This window comes from Chelon labrosus (genome assembly GCF_963514085.1).
Source record: "Chelon labrosus genome assembly, chromosome: 12".
Taxonomy (NCBI): domain Eukaryota; kingdom Metazoa; phylum Chordata; class Actinopteri; order Mugiliformes; family Mugilidae; genus Chelon; species Chelon labrosus.
Window position 1 is genome coordinate 724544 of NC_140345.1, and position 20635 is coordinate 745178.

The 20635-nt window shown below is 39.5% G+C and overlaps 1 protein-coding gene across 1 annotated transcript; it reads left to right on the forward strand.

Moving 5' to 3' along the window:
* Positions 1-604: 604 nt before the first annotated feature.
* Positions 605-4687, forward strand: arl4aa (ADP-ribosylation factor-like 4aa). Its single transcript, XM_084557324.1, has 2 exons — positions 605-838; positions 1947-4687. The coding sequence occupies exon 2, from the start codon at positions 2037-2039 to the stop codon at positions 2637-2639; it is 603 nt and encodes a 200-aa protein (XP_084413450.1). The 5' UTR covers positions 605-838; positions 1947-2036; the 3' UTR covers positions 2640-4687.
* The last annotated feature ends 15948 nt before the right edge of the window (positions 4688-20635 follow it).

A 20635-nucleotide genomic window follows, 5' to 3' on the forward strand; every position in this document is an offset into this window, starting at 1 on the left:
GGGGCGGCGCTGTCCCCCATACATACTGACGGTCCGACCGAAAAGAAACACACTGAATCTCCGAACTAATTCAAAGGTAAGTTTATACGTTTAACGGTTTCTAACTTCGGCAGCTATCTTAAATGACACATTAGCATACCGTAGTGTGAATGTTTATTATATAATAAGGCTTCTAAATGTCACGGATTATACTAAAACGTCAAATGGTGGACTTAAATGATATTTGGAAAAGTACTTTGTGCTCATGAGGTGCATTTCTTATGCTTACCATACCGGTACCGTAAATGCTTTATGAACGTCAACCAAATGCAAAAAGTAGTAGTTTTAAACGACTTAATAAAATGTACGTGTTTGTTTAGTCGTCTATCTTCTCAGAAAAAAAAAAAAATAATAATAATGATAATAATTCAAATATAATGGCTGCGATTTAATTACGTCTGGAAATCCTGAAAATATTGACGTTATAAGTAAAATGGTGTGACGGACGGTCAAAGCAACAGGTGATCCTGATTCCCGGGCACACACTTCATTGACATCTGTGTTAGCCAATCGGGTAGGAGAGGAGTGAGAACACGAACCAATTACATGTTCCCGCAGTGTCTGTGTGGGCGTTGCTCTAGACTGGGCAAACACACGACAGCAGTGTGATCAGCAGTAGAGCCACACGGGACACCGAGGACAGACAGGCAAAATTTTTTCGGTTCTGGCGAGGGTTTTTTGTCGCCGTCGTTGCTGAATTAAAAGGAGGAAATACACCCGGATCCGAATTTCAGACTTTAAACGACCGTGTCTATGTTTAGAGAACATTTGATTTAATGTTGTCTCTTCGTGATGCCTGGTAGGTAACCAATTTTGGACTGAAAATGTATATGCATATGTATATGCATGTGAATACTTTTGTCAGTTTAATGCAAACTCATGTCCTAATAAAAGAGACTATTTTTAATAAAATCAAGGAAATACTGTTGTACTAAGATTACAATAATTAATCTGTTAATTTATTAAACTATAAATCAGGCCCAGTAAATAGGATACACGTAACCACATTAATTTGCACTTGAATTTGGGCATATTACAGTAAATAAAAGTATTTTTCTACCATTCCTCTTTGAATAATGCTGTTACTGTCATAATAATAATGACGCTGTGACTTAGACTAAATATCCTTTCCTTATCTGAGAGGTTGGGTTGTCTTGATGTGGAGCAACACTTGTGGACTTTGACTGTGTGTAAAACAAAAAGTGACTTCCTCCATTGATTTGGCCATTATCTACAAGTAGATGACACTTCTCGGAAAAGTATTGCACGTAAAAATCCTCTGATAGCACCACTAAACAAGACAAAGGACTTTATTATGAAAATAATCATATTTAGGCATTTTTTATTTCTGGTAAATGATTTATGCCTGACTTACGACTAAATTTCCAACATACAAAACAAAGGCTTTCTTTCTAAGTGTTTTCATAATTAAGGAAATATTCATTTTTGTTTGTTTTTCTTATCAGTTGTCTTAAACAGTTATCTGACATATCACCTCAGGGTTTTTTTGTGATGAATCAGGCAAATATTTTTTTTATCATTTGGCAAACTTCAAGCAATTGACTTATTTGTAGTCAATCCACCTGACAAATATAAGCCAAGTTACTGGCTTTTAGTTTTCTGTTTTCGTCTCCAATTACGAAGAATTCACAAGCAAAATAATGCCTGCTTCAGTTCTAAACACTCAAAGGATTTTGCTGCCACAGTTGAACATTGTTAGATGTTGTTATACAATACATACTCCTCGTGTGTTGACTGTATGACTATTCTTTATGCTACTGTTTTATTATGTGAAGTGAATTATGGGAAATTTATTGTGACATTTGTTTTAACTTGTTGCCACAGATGCTGTTGTTCATTAAAAGTTATCTGTGCTTTACTTATAATGATGTGCAATATGCTTTTAGGTAGTTGCTGCAGTCATTTAGGAATATAACCAACTGAGGACCATTCCTGGACAGTTCAAACCTCCCAGATCACCATCCCCATGAGGAAAGATGGGGAATGGATTGTCAGAACAACCGAGCTTCATCTCAAGTATCCCGCTCTTCCAGTCTTTTCACATTGCCATCCTCGGACTGGACTCTGCTGGAAAGACCACCATATTGTATAGACTGCAGTTCAATGAGTTTGTGAACACTGTGCCCACGAAAGGTTTCAATGCGGAGAAGGTCAAAGTGTCACTGGGTGACCACAGGACTGTGACGTTCCACTTCTGGGATGTCGGTGGTCAGGAGAAGTTAAGACCTCTGTGGAAATCATACACGCGATGCACAGATGGCATCATATTTGTGGTGGACTCTGTGGATGCAGAGCGCATGGAGGAAGCCAAAACAGAGCTCCATAAAATTGCAAAGACGTCCGAGAACCAGGGAGTGCCCCTCCTGGTGGTGGCTAACAAACAGGACTTGAGGCACTCTCTGGGGCTGGATGAAATAGAGAAACTGCTGACATTAAAAGAACTGGGCCCTGCAACACCATGGCATCTGCAACCAGCCTGCGCCATCATAGGAGACGGGCTCAGAGACGGCCTGGACAAACTCCATGACATGATCCTGAAAAGGAGAAAGGCACTCCGGCAGCAGAGGAAAAAGAGATAAACTTGTCATGGGTAGATTTGTCTACTCTTTTATGTGAAGGAAACAAAACATTTTATCCTGGATGGATTTCAGTCTACACTGCAGGTTTAGATTCAGTACGCTGAGTTTTATTAGTACACAGCTGAGATTTAAGATTTTTGGTCTTGGTCTTGTTCTATACTGTTGATTAGGAAGTGAACAAAAAGGAATACAGTATGAAGATGAGAAGGTTTCTGACAAGTGTGGCTATGTTATAAAGAGTTTACGGATAGAGAAGCACTGAGGGTTTGGGGTCTGAAAGGGTGATAGAAGTTGTTTTAAGGATGCTGTATGGTTTTGAACGGCGGTTCCAAAAAATCTTACCAAAAATAATTTAAGAAAAGGCTTTGACTGGTTGAAGTGTTATTAGATTTGATTTGAACAAATTTTAAAAATGTTGTTCCTAAGGGGGAAATATATTTCATATGTTAATCTTTACACTGGACTTTCCTTTGTGAAAGTAAAGTATTATCATGCGATAATATGGTAATTGGCCTTGTTTTTTGATAGCGCTTTTTTACCTATTTGTACTTGAAGTGCTTTACAGTCAGAGTTACACATCTACCCATTCACTCACACAAGCACACACTGAGCCAAGCACTGCGACCAGCTGGGGGTTTAGTGTCTTGCTCAAGGACACTTCAGTGTGTGGCATGTTCCAGGGATCGGACGGCTAACCCTCCAATTCGTGCACAACCTGGTGTACCTACTGAGCCATAGCGGCCCTTATCAGTTTGCTTGCTGTCTTATATCCTTTTGTTTGTTTGTTTGTTTTTTTTTTAAAAAAAAAGCACTTTAGGGTATCACTTTGTATGGAGTTTACAGATTTAAAATAGATTATATCGTGTTTGATTTTACAGACATGTTTGGACAAATACAGCAAATATTTCTGTATAGTTGTTGATCCGCATTGTCATTAGACAGGTTATACACTATGTTTTGTTAAATAAATCACGTTTAGAGCAACGCATGTTCTCCCTGTGTCTGCGTGGGTTCTCTCCGGGTACTCCGGCTTCCTCCCACTGTCCAAAGACATGCTTGTAAATTGGCCGTAGGTGTGAGTGTGAATGTGAATGGTTGTCTGTCTCTCTGTGTTAGCCCTGCGATAGACTGGCGACCTGTCCAGGGTGTACCCCGCCTCTTGGCTTCAGAATACTCAATCTGATTAAAAAAATAATAATAATTTGTCAGATTGTCATGAACAAAGGAGGAAATTGATCAGATAACCGTGAGGAAAGATGTGCTACAAGGCACCATAGCATTGTGGTTTCTGGTTGTCCGGTTGCCTCCCTTTTGTCAGATGTTGACTAATCATGTTTTTGTATTTGGAACCCCAGGTGCCTCTTCCCTACTTGTTTGCCAAGGAAGGAAACTCGAAGGGCAAAGATATTTTCACACTTTTTCCCTTACTCTACTTCCCTTTATCTGCAAACCACATCAGCTTTATGATGGTGTATGTGTAGTGTGTGTGCACAAAATCAATTCATGCACTATATTTTGTCCAGCTTTGTGTGTACCTCAGCTCATTTCCTTTGATTTTACCATTGGATTACTGATTACAGCTTATTCCTTTCCTTGTGCTTCATTTTTGCTGACACAGTTTAATACAGTGACCATAAGAAAAACAATTGCTTAAACATATATATATACAGTTATACAGTATATAAAATAATTTCCCCTGTCTATATGAAGAGCTCCTTCTCTGTCCGTCCCTTTATACTTTTTTGTTCTTGTGGTGTCCTCTGTGAAATGTGGAATAGGGTGAATTCATTTCTTGTCCAGATGCCATCCATTAACCCATTAACCTTAGACTGTGTGTTTGGAACAGAAACGCTCTAACCGCCATTGAATAAAAGCACACTCCAATGTCATCTTGAGCACATCTTGTATAGAGTGGTTCATCCATACAACATCCCACTCATTATTTCTTGAATCCATCTGAATCCATCTCAGCTGTTGTTGCAGAGAGAAGCCTGAGGCCTCAATGGCTGTTATTTTTCAAGTTGGGCAGCATACAGCTTAACACTGTACAAAAACGTTCTGCAGCTGTCTCCGACAGAGCTACAAACTGGGAGGAGTCACTTGTTCCAGGAGGATTTCTCTGCACTGTAAATTCCCACCTCAGAGTTTGCTTTTAATGATATCCTTGGTGTTGCTCAGCAGTCACACCCTTGAAACACCCTCCCAGTATAGGAACGCAAGCTATCAAGAAGTCTCATCGTGCTAGAGGTTCATGTTCTGGACATTTATTTATTTATTTATTTATTTTTTTAAAGTTTTTCAAATGTGTTTCAAAGAATTCATGTTTTTTTCTGTGATTTTGATATGGAAGATGGTTGTACTACAACACCCATGAGTTTGTGTTTCTATAGACAACAAGCCAGCCAGAATGTGGTGTTATTACAGCCGAGACTGAAATGTCCCAACATGGGTGCTAAATTCAACCACCACCGACATATATGCTTTGGTGCAAGAAAAGTAATTTAAAATACTTTGAATGTTCCTGATTTAATATTGTCTTACAGTTAAACACTTAAGTTCTGAATGGTTTTAATGTCACTTTTTTTATCAAAGAACCAGATATGCTGCGTGGCATTGTTCTGCTTATTCAACTGGGAGAGCCACACATTTATCTTGGAGGTCAAAATAACTCAAAAAGGTGGTCACTTATCAGATTTTCCAAAAGGCATCACAGAGTTTTTTTTCTGACTATGCTTAAGATTTAAGTTTTCCAATGCCAAAATAATATTTTTCATCCACAAAGTATTCACTCTGATGGAGAGTATAGGCAAATTGTTATTGGAACTCCAGTTGTTGAATAATAATGGGTATTTATAATAATTTGTCATAGTATTTTCCTGTGAAATCACACCTACGATAAAAGTTAGAGGCCAGACTGGATAGGACTTGATCAAATTTAAACGACTCACTGGAAAACATTTGGATTCAAAGGTAGTCTTAAGGTAAATGCATGCAAATGTGCATGTGTGAGAAAGTGAGTAAATGCTCTTTTTGTCTTGAACCCAGGGGTACACAGTAAACACTTTCTTGGCTTCCACAGCACATGCTCAAATGCAGACAGTTTTATAAAGAAAGCCACAAAATCTGAAGTTTCTTTTGAGTTGCACATATGCCACATTTGGTGCAAAGTGCTTGTAGAAGAAGCAGGTACTTTAAAAATACATTCCATTTAAATACATACCATAAGGCTTTTGCTCTGCATTCCCGTGATACATTAATGTGTCAAACTGCACTTTCCCATTAGCCTGTCCTCTAGAGGGTCTTCTGATCCTGCTGAGTTTTGCGATTTATCCCATTGTGTACTTAAAAAAAGGGACACTGCAATATATATGCATGCTCCTAGCCTGCTTATTATGCAAGTTTATCATGATGGGATTCACTTTTTTCCCCCCAGTCTTTTGAGAGCAATTGGCCTATTTACATGTAAATTCCTCCCGCAGCCCTAAAGCCTTGCTCGGAGTACTAACGGGGCCACCTGCAAGGGGAGAGGGAGGAGGAGGGAAACGCTGTTTGAAGAGCTAGAGAAGTGTTCTCCTATTTTCTTTGGTGCAGAAGAGAAGCTGGTTTCATTAATCCTTAGGGTACACTGATACATAGTATGAGAGCTGTGTCAAATTTAACGAAGTAAATCAGACAGAGGTTGTTTTTTGTTAGGTCTATCTGAATGCACTTGTTAAAACTGTAGGCTTTTTTCCGGGTACTTCGCCTTCCTCTTACCGTCCAAAGACATGCTAGTTAGGTTAATTGATGATTCTAAATCGGCCGTAGGTGTGCATGTGAGTGTGAATGGTTGTCTGTCTCTCTGTTTGAGCCCTGCGATAGACTGGAGACCTGTCCAGGGTGTAAGCTCCAGCCCCCCCCACGACCCTTCACATGACGAACGGTTACAGAAGATGAATGAATGAATGAAAATTACTTTTTCATTCTCTCTTCCATTTTGATCTTGGACACAGTTGCACTCACTCAACATCCATATGCATACACAAATCTGGGCCACAAAGAGAAGTGTCCTCTCTGGCTATTGTGAAGCACAAGTCTGTGAAATCTGTCTTTGGTCTTGTATTAGAGTTAAGGGATTATGGTGGGTCCCCGGTGCGTTATGTTTGCACACTGACTGATGGGAGAATTTGTGGCGGCCAGTGCTTTCAGAGTAGCTAGGTAATGTTTCATCATGATTTTTGAGGAAATCAGCATAGCAATACTGTGAACAAAAATAGTTAGCAAAGGTTTTTATGATTTTATATTATATAAAGGATAAAAAAGTAGGTAGAGACGAAGGAAAGTAATTACATGAAACAATATGAAGATCAAACAGCAGCCAAATGACAGACATTAAAGTCTAAATAGATCTAGATATAATCAAGTTCTGTATGTACATGTACCAATTCCACAACCACAAAGCATCAACAATATACTGAAAGAAGATATAACAGTATGGTTTCCACCTCCTAGTTTTCTTAATGCACGTGTTGCAGATTTGATTCACATGTCAGCAGTCTTTTTGTGAATAAGGACACAGAACAGTTGTTTTGTCTAGATGCTGTGCCCTCTGCGTACTAATTAAAATTCAAATCAGATACTGTCTGTAATCCACATAAACGCCTCAGTGCTGTCAGCCTCAAAATGAATCCCCAAACCAAAGAGTTCATGCAGAGGTCATATGCAGAACATCTATCTTAAGATATATTTATTGCATGTCTGGGAGAAGGATTAAGTACCCAAGGCTGTTTGTGGGATTTGAATAGATATTTTATACAAACATATAATGGACCTTGTGGCCTTCTGAGTCACTTGGATGCCACACAAAATTGTGTTGCACTAATTGTAAACCTAACTAAACTTTCATGTGTAAAGCCTCTCCTACTTTGAGTACTGACTAGGGTGAAATGGTTAAATTGGCCAAACAACTTTGAGCCTCATATGCTGTAACATAAATTTTCATCATATGTGGAGAAATATTGTGTGTTTTTAGTATTCTGGTCACTGGCACCATCAATTAATGTGGCAAATCCCTTATTTATGCATGACTTTAAGCCTCGATATGATTCAAAAAGGTGAGTTTAGCCCCGTAAAGTTGTCATGAATGGCGAAATGAGCTACAGAGATCAAAACTGTTTTTTTGTATCCGACTTTAAGCAGATTTATTTCTGTTTTGAAGTTGACAATTTTCACAGGGATGGATTCCTTTCACTGAAGGAACTGCAGTTTTTAGCATTAGGTGTTGGCTTCTTTTTGCTGCCTGATTCATACATGCAGTTTATAATTTTGCTTTGTTCCTTTAGTCCAACATCACCGGTTTAATGTATATTGTGTGTTTTTAATATATGTATAAATCTATTTTTCAAATCAAGTTAGATCCTATATATTGCCCAATCGACATAATTTGTTCATTATTTTAAGTGGTAGGGTTGGTTTTGTCATTTAAGGCCCATTGATTATCTTGTCAATTAACATCATAAAATTCAGAAATCAAAGATCCAACTTGATGATGCATAAAAATTTACAAAGATATCGTCAGTTTTGTAAAATGTCAGTAACACTTCCAAGTTTGCACTGTTAAATACAGTGAATTTTATTTTTCCAAGGTCAGACAACATTACTCCTGACTCCTGAAGGTATAAATATTTAGTGTAAATCTAAACTAAATTGTGCAGTACAACCTGTTGTTATTTAGTCGTGCATAAATCTCCTCTCATTACAACTTACTGTATATCAGTAGAATGGGAGGAAGAGCCTTCAGCTACAGTTGAAACCAGATGTTTACATACACTGTGTTAAAATACACATAAACCTTTTTTCTTCACTGTTTGAAGTTAAATCAGACTAAACCTCTCCTGTTTTAGCTCAGTTAGGATTACTAAAATTATTTCTATTTGCTAAATGCCACTAGCCTGGCTGACGCGACTGCACATCTCAATGAGATGCTGGTCTGGAAACTACGTGTTTATTTTCTCGTATTTGAGGCGTGGTTTTACAAATGCCTAGAGCCGTTTATTGGGCGCTACGAATGTCTATCAAATGCGCCTGGTAATTCCCATGCTGCCTTGCGCGCGATTCATAGCCAAAGCCTGTTGGTAGCAGAGCAAACACATCCTTCTTGGCAATGAAGTCTTTCAACGCCAAACGTTGCTCTTTTTTTAAAATAAACTTGCGTTCTAAGCTACTTAAAACACTGTCTAAGGCTGCATCGAACGGTAACGTTAGGTCCGCTGCCATGTTGGATTAACACACTACAAGCTTAGGTGTCGCGCATAGACGTCGTCATCGTCTTGCTGCCCCCCCCCCCCCCGTTCTGTGATTGGTTCCCTATCTCAGGAGAAAATATGGGCGATGGTTTCCAGACTGCTTTTGCAGCGAGAATGAAATCGCGCGCAAAGCAGTATGGGAACACCCAGGCTAAAATGCCACAATAATGAGAGAGAGAATTTCTTAGAGAATTTTTTTATTTCTTCAAAGTCAGAAGTTTACATACATATCCTTAGTATTTGGTAGCATTGCCTTTAAACTGTATGACTTGGGTCAAACGCTTTGGGTATCCTTCCACAAGCTTCTCACAATAGTCTGCTGGAATTCTCGTCCATTCCTCCTGACAGAACTTGTGTAACTGAGTCAGGGTTGTAGGCCACCTCGCTCACACACGCCTTTTGAGATCTGCCCACAAATCTTCTATGGGACTGAGATCAGGGCTTTGTGATGGCCACTCCAAAACATTGATTTTGTTGTCCTTAAGCCACTTTATAACTACTTTGGCAGTATGCTTAGGGTCATTGTCCATTTGGAAGACCCATTTGCGCCCAAGCTTTAACTTCCTTCCTCATGATTCCTCCTGCGGCAAAACAGCCCCACAACATGATGCTACCACCCCCATACTTCACAGTTGGCATGGTGTTCTCAGGCTTACAAGCTTTCCCCTTTTTCCTCCAAAGATGGTCATTATGGCCAAACAGTTCCACTTTAGTTTCATCAGATTACAGGACATGTCTCCAAAAATTAAGGTCTTCGTCCCTGTGTGTATTTGCAAACTGTAATCTGACTTTTTTATGTTGCTTTTGGAGTAATGGCTTCTTCCTCGCTGAGTGGCCTTTCAGTCCATGTCGGTACAGGACTCGTTTCACTGTGGATAATGACACTCTCTTACCAGCTTCAGCCATCATCTTGACAAGGTCTTTAGCTTTTGTTCTGGGGTTGATTCGCACGTTTCGGACCAAAACACGTTCATCTCTGGGACATAGAACCCATCTCCTTCCTGAGCGGCATGATGGCTGGACATTCCAATGGTGTCTATACTTGCGTATAACTGTTTGAACAGATGAACGTGGCACCTTCAAGCATCTGGAAATTGTACCCAAGGATGAACCAGACTTGTGGAGCTCCACAATTCTCTTCCTGATGTCTTGGCTGATTTATTTAGATTTTCGCATGATGTCAAACAAGGAAGCAGTGTGTTTGAGGTGTAGCCTTAAAATACATCCACAGGTGTGCCTCCAATTAACTCAAATGTTGTCTGTTAACCTATCAGAAGCTTCCAAAGCCATGACATCATCATCAGGGCTTTCCTTCGTTGTTTAAAGACATAGTAATCTTTGTGTATGTAAACTTCTGACTTTGAAGAAAGTAAATTTCTCTATGAAATTCTCTCTCTCATTATTGTGGCATTTATCAAATAGAAATAATTGTGGTAATCCTAACTGACCTAAAACAGTAGAGGTTTAGTCTGATTTAACTTCAGACAGTGAGGAAAAAAGGTTGATTTGAACCAATCCTGACATCGGATCTGCACCCCTGCTCTCTTCTCTCTCTTTTCTGTCTCTATCCGGCTGGCCTTAAGCAGATGGGTCCCTCCACATGAGCTGGGTTCTGCTCAAGGTTTCTTCCTGTTAAAAGGGAGTTTTTCCCTGCCACCGTCGCCTTCAGGCTTGCCCTGGGGGTTTCAGGCCGGGTTTCAGACCGGATGTTGTAAAGCGTCTTGAGACAATTTGTATTGTTACTGACGTTATATATATAAAATTGAATTTAATTGCATATTGAAAGCAGGTCTGAATTTAGTTCGAGAACCAGCTGCAAGACTTGCACTTTTGTCATTATGTGCTGATAAGATCCTTGTTCTTTTCTCTTGAGTGTTTCGGAACTCCAAACAGAGCTACTCATAATGGCCCACTCCACATTACCAGATCATAATTAAATCTGCACCGAAATCTAAATGACACCATTTCATGTCAGCACTAAGTGAGTGGCATTGATGTCTCAGCTGGTTTGTTGTTTTCCTCTCTCCTTGTGTAATGAATCTATCCACTGCTGACCTCTTCTTGGTGTAAACAGCATGACTCCCCTGATATTGACTTTAACATCGATGGGGGTATTTAAACAGTGACAACATGAGGAGCCTCTACTAGGAGTTCATTAACTACACAGAAAGGCCAAGTTGAATAATGAACTGGGCCCTTTTTTAGCAGGGATGAGGATGGGGAGGGAGCGGTTATATTGATGTTCCACAATGATTAACACTCTCTGGCCAGAGCTTCTCAGTCTGACTCCATTTCCATGGCAATCTAAGCTGCGGGTTCACTGCATGAGCCCCTGGCATTATGAAGCTGAAGTTTTCATGCTTGGTTACACTGATCAAAGATATATTGAAGGGTGGTGCGCTTGTGGACCATGCTCCACACAACCATGTAGAAAACAAAATGTGGTCAGTGATCAGCTCTCTCAAATGCAAACGAGGGGTGTTCACACCTGTCTTTTATGCTGGCCACTTGCGATTGGATTGCAGAGATTGTCTACAGTTAGATCTATTACAAATCTTATCAAGTGTTGCCAGCTGCTGTTTTAGAAGTTGGGCATTCAATGGAACAGTCAGGTTGAAGGTTTTCTATGACAGCCAGACTCCTAATTCTTGCATTGTGGGGGAGGGGCACAGGGGCAGACTGAGTTACATCCTCTAGACTCCACAGCCAGGTTCCACCAGCACATAGTACCATCAGTAACAAGACCTTTCTAAACAAAGACTGCAGTCACTGCGTGTAAATCTGTTACTATCGAATTTCACATTAACAGTTCACAAAATGTAACTGCACAATTTAAACTTTAAAAAGTCTAGTAATATGTGAAGTAGTTGCAGGGAAACATCTGTTGTCTCAAAAAAACATTGAGCTAATACCCAGGGAGTCAACGCAATAAACTATTATGCTTAAGCAAGGTTTACACTTAACAGTTGGTTTAGCCAGCTCCTGGCTTTTATTATTAGGTTATACTGAGCTTTTAGCCACTTGTCAGGGAGGTTTCATTGTTTTATCCTAACCAGTCAGCAGCAGCTGCCACAGCCTTTTTCAAACAAAAAATGAAGGTAGTACAGCAGTTGCTTAATGCAGTTAATTTAACATTTGTCAACATGTTGATTTGTTATTTTGGAAAGTATCCGTATAGGCAACATAGGATGCTGAAGATATTTGGTTAGTTTAGATTATGTGCAATTGTTTCTCTATGTAAAGCCAAAATGGTCCTTCAAATAACATAAATTATTCATATTTTATACTAGAGGCATTCTGTATGTCATGTCATGTTTTCAGTCATGTCATTAAGAATTCATTGGTCTGAATGTATCTGGGACACTTGTCTTTAAATCAAGGATACAGCTGATGCTAATCCTAAGGGGGCCATTTTTGTAGAGTTTTACCATTTTCCACTTCTAAGATGTTATTCCCTGAAATGAAGGCCATCATATGTTCAGAGCACACCTATTGTTTACTCAATAAAAGTTATCCTTCATTTGCTGAACAATTTGCTCTTTTTTGGCAACTGATGCTTTTCAGAATAAAGTATCGCAAGAACTCTCTTCGCCACTACAATACACCTAGTTCTTTCTGTACTCAACTATGGCAGTAAACTCACTGTACATATTGTGCACTGTTACTGAGCTGGTAAGCACTCCCACAGTGCTCTTTTGTTTGTGCTCTCCGAACTCTTTGCTTAAACTTTCCATGTGAAATGCTCTGGATACTGTTCTGAATAATTTACATATACTTCTACATTTTAAAACTATATGGCAACACATGATAGATATCGTCAGACACGTGTGTTTTCTTTTTACAGATATTCTCAGGTCATTGAGATTTAATATCATTATTCAGTTCATTATTCTTTTTTCTTTTTTTTCAGACTCAGCGAGCCTGCAGCCTAGCTGAAGGATCTTTTGTAAAAACATCCGATCTTCCTAAAAAAGATTGACAGTTAATGTAATCATCTATCCTTCACTTGTAATTAGCTCTGTGCTTCATACGGTTTAGTGACCCACATGAATCTGTCTCAATGGTCACTTAATACTAGCTGCCGTAAAGAGTTAATTTACACTCGGAGCCCAAGTATGGTTATTTATCTTACACAGCCATTTTGCAGGACTGGTATCAAGAACAGATGCTGTTTCCTATTTGTGAGAGCTGGAGATTTGCTAACATAGATGCTCTTTGTAATCATTAGCGGTCCATGCAAACGAAGTTGGAGGAACCCTATTGATTTTGTTGTGATTCTTATTATTATTATTATTATTTCCCACGACCCTTAACAGGAATAAGTGGGTACAGAAGATGAATGAATGAATGAATGATTATTATTATTATTTCTCTTTTTCTGCGTAGCTAAAATGTCTGCCCAGATACTCGTAAGTATCAATAGAGCAAACTGGCTTGACTGCTTACGTTAACTAGCGTGTAATTGTTAGTAGTGGCAGTTATTTTAAAAAGGCTGTGTCTATGCTGCATATCGTTAGCATTTCGTTAGTATCTCGGACCACACTGGCTGTTGCTGCCATGGGGAAAGTATGTTTAGGGAAGGCAATGTTAAGGACAACACTGGCCAGCTGTTTCAAGAGACATACATATAGGCCTAGTGGAGCTCATCATCATTGGATAATTTACAGATGATCATAAAGGTAAGACTGCGTTATGTAGCCTAGCAGCTACATTTTGCTGTGGTTATGTTTGTCATTACATGACAGGCTAGATACATGCTAGTGTTTGGCGCACAGGTGTTTCTGTTTTTTTTGATCTGCGGGTGAATAGGTAAGCAAAATAGTTGTTATGGGTTTCGTATGACTTTGTTTTAGCTTTGTCCTTAAAAAAGGAGATCAGGACAGGGCAATGGAACAACGTTACCCGCGCTCTGACCCTGGACAGGGCAATGGAACAGTAACGTTAGCAGCGCTGCAAACCGAAGTTAACTTTCCTCAACACTTCTGTGCATACGCTTTTGGTTAAGCACTGATAAAAGACTTGGATTGGAAAAGTCCAGCAAAATCCCAAAGATGATTTACATTGTTTAACGTTTACCCACAATCCAGGAATTGTGTCACTGGCACTGAATCCATTCTAAATGCAAAGGGCTGTATCTTAACGTTAAAGTAATTGCCACTGTCAAATGTTTAATAAGTTTAGATAAAGTTGAAACGAAGTTATCGCGATGTTGCACATAGTTTTTGTGACTAGACTGTGTGATCTTATTGCATTTAATGTTATTCAGGTAACGTTAGAGGATGGGTGCAGCCTGCCTATGCTAATGATAGCCCTTTAAATGCGCCTATACTAATACAACTTGCAAAGATAGTAACCTAACTGAATTGTGGGGAGAAGCCCATGGTAATGGTTATGTGTTTGTTGGGTGTTGCATGTTTTGTAGGCCTATGTTTTCTTTCTTTCTTCTTTGACCGGCGTCACCATCTTGCGTTAAAAAAGAATTCGACCAGAACCTGCACTCTTCCATAAGTTAGTTCTAACCTATGGTTCTAACGCAGTGGAATTATGATAGAGCAGCAGTGCGCATAATTGTCGAGTAATGCTACCCATATCAGAAGACTTTGACAAGATTTGGGAAAGATTCTTGAAAATGGAGTCTTTTAACTAATTCCCCACATTCAAGCTTTAATGTTATTCAAAAAACTACAGTCTTTCCCAAATCTTGTCAAAGTCTTCCGGTGTAAGGATGGCTGATTTAACACAGATAAAAGAGATTAGATTTGAAGAGTTAAGCAAAATCCAAAAGATGATCATTGTTTAATGTTACCCACGATAACTGAAAATGTGTGTCAATGAATGAATGAGCTGAATGAACCAATTCTGAAATGCTAATGTTAGCTCACGGGCGCCTAAATCTTAATACCGGCAGCTGTCAAATAGGCTATTAGCTAAGTTTACTAACTTTAAACAACGTTAGCACTACATATCACGATTTTGCGTAGACTATGTGGGCATTTAATATTTTACTATGCATTTAATGGGCAGAGCATGATCTATGTAGCCTATGCTAACTTACTAACCTAGATGGCCCTTTAAATACGCCTAGTACTACTTCAATGGCAGCTTGCAGCTTGCCAAGTTATTAACTTTAATTGCGGGGAGAATCCTATTTACATCATAAATCAGACGTCTTGTAAGTAATATGCATATATTTTAAAAGACCCTCGTTGAATGTTTAGGCTATTTCTATGATCCTTTACACTCATTACATTCATGATTAAGCAAGTAAAATCTCAGAGGTGTCACTTACCAGATCGGTGTCTGAGAAATGAGACAGATTCGCGCCGCCTTGACTCCGTGGGGCCGTTGAAAGTCGGCCTGTGGCCGTTCCATAGGTAGTGGGCCGATAGCCACTTAATGGAATCGGGCCGTCTCCTGTATAATGCTCATCTACCATACAATAGTGTTTTTTTGCCGCGAACATGGATTAGACTGGCTGTTTTATGTTCATTAGCTGTCTACAGAAATAAATCCCCTGGCCATTGATGTGGAGTCTTTGACATAGCCTAACATTAATGAATGGAGTGTGATACTTTCAGATTTTAGGCTACAGAAAAAAATGACAGGCGTAGGCTAATATAATTGCTTTGATATAGGCTATTTTGTTTGTTGTTCGTCAACTGTCTACAGAAATAAATCCCCCTGGTGATTTGTAAGCCTTTGACATAGCCTAACATTAATTAATGGAGTGTGTTCTGGGAAAAAAACATATTAGCTGATGAAGTCGCATATATTGGATCTGCTGATAAACGTTGCTCTACCTCTCTTCCACATAATGGGCCGACAGTCACTTTGCAGAATTGGGCCATATACGTTTAGTGTCCGCCTACAGCTTCATATTTAATTTTTGCCGCGATACTGATCAATGTCCGTTCTTGAAGTATCGGGCCACACACTGTATGAGATCCGTCTGCCGAACTTGCTTTGAACACTGGCAGTAGCCCATCAAACCACAATCGGGCCAAGTAAAGAAACAAAGTAGTCAGCCCAACTACTGCGTGTCAGTGTCGGCCCATTCAACGGGGGACAGTGCCTCAGTCGTATGGAACTCTGCCGACAGTGGCAGCACTCAGCCAAGATCGGGCCGACTGTGTTTGCTGTGGTTCAGCCGACACGGACCTCGGCCGACACTGCCGGCACTCAGCCAGAATCGGGCCGACTAGGCTTGCTATCTGGGACACTTTCTTTTGCAATCGGGCCATTTTGGGTCAAGTGACTCAAGTGACTCGCAAAACCCGGTTCATACAAGTGAGTGACTCAGACCGATCCGAATCCCTCAAAAGATCCGGGTTTTACACTACTACTCTGTAGTAAAATATTGTGATCAGAAGTGTCAAATGCAGCACTAAGATCTAGCAGGACAAGCATAGAGACAAGTCTATTGTCTGAGGCCATGTGGAGATCGTTGGTAACTTTAACTAGAGCTGTTTCTGTACTATGATGAACTCTAAAACCTGACTGAAACTCTTCAAACAAACCATTCCTGTTTAAATGGTCACACAACTGATTAGCAACAACTTTTTCTAGAATTTTAGAAAAAAAGGTTGGATATTGGTCTATAGCTGGCTAAAACATCTGTGTCTAGGATGGTAATGGTTTAATTACAGCAATCTTCAAAGACTGAGGGACATATCCTGTACACACATCTAACTATGACCGCTGGATTGTCTAACTTTACGTTGTTGCCAATTACCAGAGTTGGTCTCTCAGTGGGTGTGTCGCTAAATTGGGAAAATCGGTTCAAAATGTGGTTGGTGGTGATACATGGGCCAAGTAGGACTACGCTTCCTTCGTACAATCACCCAGCTGCCCTGGGGGAGAGCTAACAGGAGCTACACTAACATGAGCTGTGCTAACAGGAGCTACTCTCAGTCAGTCCGCACCGGCTTCAGGGCCCTGGCTAGCTACTGGTTTATTTTCCATGGTGCAGAGCAATGTTTCCTATTCAGAGAGTCTCGCCTCCAATTCCACAAATAAACGACATTTATTACATGTACCATTACTGTTAAGATTAAGATTAAGTCTCGGCCAAGTACACTTGTGTATACAAGGAATTTGGTCTCTGCATTTATCCCATCCGTGAATTAGTGAACACACACAAAGCACACTGTGAGGTGAAGCACACACTAACCCGGAGCAGTGAGCTGCCATGCTACAACGGCACTCGGGGAGCAGTGAGGGGTTAGGTGCCTTGCTCAAGGGCACTTCAGCCGCTTTCTACCGGTCGGGGGTTCGAACCGGCAACCCTCCGGTCACAAGCCCAAAGCGCTAACCAGTAGGCCACGGCTGCCCCAAAAAAGGAGGCAGACAAAAGAGGAAGACCTCTTCTGAAGGAAAAGCAGAAGGAAAGGCAGAGAGAGACTGTCTAAAAGCTCAAGCTAACAGACCAAATTTGATTAAGTGAGAACTAGATGTAAGATTCACAAGGAGCTATGGAGGACAAAAGGTTGAGTAAAATGTATGTAAGAATTCAACGCTATACATAGAACTTTTTGTTTTTTCAAAGAAGCTAAAACAGTCTGCAAACAGCAACACTGCACAGTGCAGAAGTAGGAAGTGACGCAATATCCTTACTCACATGATGGACATCAACACCCTTTGTTCTGATGTGGAGGTGAACGGATCGAGGCAAGAAAGGGGAGAAAAACAGCCAAGCAATTGTTACGTTGTGACAATGTAGAGTAACAGTAAAAATAAGGAAGTCCCTTGAATAAAAAATAGATGATGTAAAATAGGGTGTAGTTTATTTTTCCCTCTTGTAGCAATTTCAGTGTGTGCTAAAAATAGTTTTGTTGAATTTACATTTTCTGTTTTGGGACATCGGAAGTGCCGTTCAGGTAAGGTGATAAAGGTTGGAGTGCACATGACACAGATCTGATATGACCTACGAAGGTATTTGAACGAGTGGCAATAATTTCCATAACAATTGATCCATTATCACTTTGACTTGTAAATGGTTGTTTTTATATAGTGCTTTTCTGCCTATAGTGTTGTGTTTAATTATGAAGGTAGACAGACACATTTTCCACTTTTCCACTTACAGCATTTCTATTTGATCAGTAGTAAATAAACTTTTATCTTCAAACACAATCAGATAAAGAGCTGATAGTTTTGCTAGTTAGGGTGGACAAAATAACACAAACACCTTTAAACTTAATTGCTTGCTGTTAGGTGGTATTAACTGCCTAATCAATAAAACCGTTTTTATTGTTCCGGTATACACAACATTGTTAGTGGCTTCTATCAAGCAAAGTCAAGAGAGATCACATTCAGGAAAACCTGTCTGCATTTACAAACATATTTCCTCCCAGATTAAATTCTTCTGATGGTTCTTTGTTACAAACAGTGAGCTCATTTTCCACTTTTGTAGATGAACAGGTTTCTCGAGTGGTTTATTTTTGTCTTTGTTTGTTTCCATATATAAATTATCTCAGTAAATATTTAAATCTACATTTAAAAGTTTAAATTTATATTTAAATGTTTACTTGTACTTTTGAATAGCCATATAATACCATAAAATAATAAATAAATAAATAAATCTGAATCATTATATTAAAAATTGATAATTATATATCAGAATATTTTTTGGAGCATTGTGTAAAACAGATGCGCTGAATCAGAGAGAGAGCCACACTGAAGCAGACGGTCTCTTTAAATGTTTTCTGAAAGACTGAACCACACAAAAAGAGGTTTAAAAACACTTTTTCGCCATACTTGAGCTTCGGAAACAAGAGCAAACTGATGTCTCTTCTTTTGCAATGTGAGCTGAAAACAGATCTGTGCTTAGAGAGTGGAGCCTCATTAGCAATCTACCTTTGTGGACACAAAAAAAAGAACACGCACAAAGCAGCTTTGTCTTTGGGTAGCGTTTTGATATGCTGCAGTGGGGGCCCCTGAGCTCAGAGACACAGCAAGGACAAAGAAGAGACTTCAAAAGTAGCTTCTGTCCACCTTTAGAAAAGAAAGATGAGGGCTTGTTCAGGTGATGCCCACAAATTACTGCACTGAATACCAAGAGCAACTAAAGCCACCAAACGCATAATTTTGAAAATCTGATATGTATGTGATTTCTGGCAAGAGTCCACCATTTAAAAGCTTTTTATTTGCTTGTCAAACATGCTGCTGGAACTTCAGACTGGGGATTTCAGGGGAAGTTTTTCTTTCTTCCAGCTGTGTTTTCAGTGTGTGTTTTGCATGTTGATGGTGGAAAAAACTTGAATGGAAGTCAATGAACAATGCTAAATGAGGAAGAGGAGAGAGAGAGAGGGAAAGAGATAATACCACCTTTTTAATAGCAGAGAAATAGATGGAATGCTCAGATAGATTACAGATGTTTTGAAGCATTAATGGCACGGCATTTGTAACATTTTTAAGCACTAAGGCTTGTTGTACTCATTGACCATATATGTATAAATATAAATTAACCCTCAGTGACACCAACTATAGGAAGCTCAGTATGTTGTCTCCGGCGCGCCGCTATCTTGGCAGTGCCTGACCACCTAACTCTGGGATAATTAAAAAAATCACTGACAATATAAAAAAATAAAGAAAATAAAAAAAAAAAAAAAAATATTTTACAAACAAAAATAAATTAAAATGACCATAATGATCCAAGAGCATTATGATGTAGACTTAACAGCCAAACAAAGAAGGATTATAAACATTGCAGCCTGTGACTGTGCTTCTGGTGAATAGTGTTTTACAAGTTCAGCAGCTTTTTACTATAGACACCAGGTGTAAACCTGTCCAACCAGAGCAGGTGCATCCTGTTGCTGCAGGAAGTTTTTAGCTGCAGTCGCTGCACACTCTCTGATGGCCTAACACGTGATCAGAAGCAGTTCTGGGAAGGAAAACCTGGCAGTGAACATTCCCTCATCAGCTATTGTGAACATCTGCAGTTCAGTGTTTTTTTCCTCCTATCCTAACCTCAGTGATACTGCTTAGAGAATTATACACAGCATGACACAGACTGTGACATTTTGATGGCTTTCTCTGTAGTCCCAATCGAATCCTTTAAATCCCAAACTAGGAATGCTGACAAAACGATCCCCTCTTGTTTGTTTCCTTTTGTCTTGTAGTATATTGGCATTTCTGTGGCTGCTGAGGTCAATAACAGTAATTTAAATTCATCACAAGGCTTTATGACATCTACTTTTGAGAGCTAAAACACCCTCAGAAATGACTGGATGAAATGTATGGAACCTCCAGTCATTACTAACAAAACAGAAGAGAGGGGAAGGTTGTAAAACAGAGAGTTGAAAGGTAATAAGTGTAGTAAATGTCTCAGGATCTAAACATATCACTTCCTATTGGTCATAAAATTGAGGGCACTATGATACCAGCTGATACGCTGACAGGTTCTGTGTACTCTCTATGTTTACAGCCCGTCAGTATTTGCAGATCTCTCTAGTGCTGGAAAGTGACATGAGAATTTACTCAATGTTTGCTTTATTAAAAGCTCTGTACCTCATTAGACAAATCTTGTGCTTTTATCTGACATTTATAAAGTTGCTTGATTTGCATATTATACCTTCTAAATGAAGGAGGTCACAGTGGTTGTTTAAACACCTCCATAACCTCTGTGACAAATAGGCAATAAGGTCATGTCCTTGCTGTTTTGAATGGCTTCTCTAGCAACCTTGGTGAGTCTTTACACATTATTTTACAGGCTCA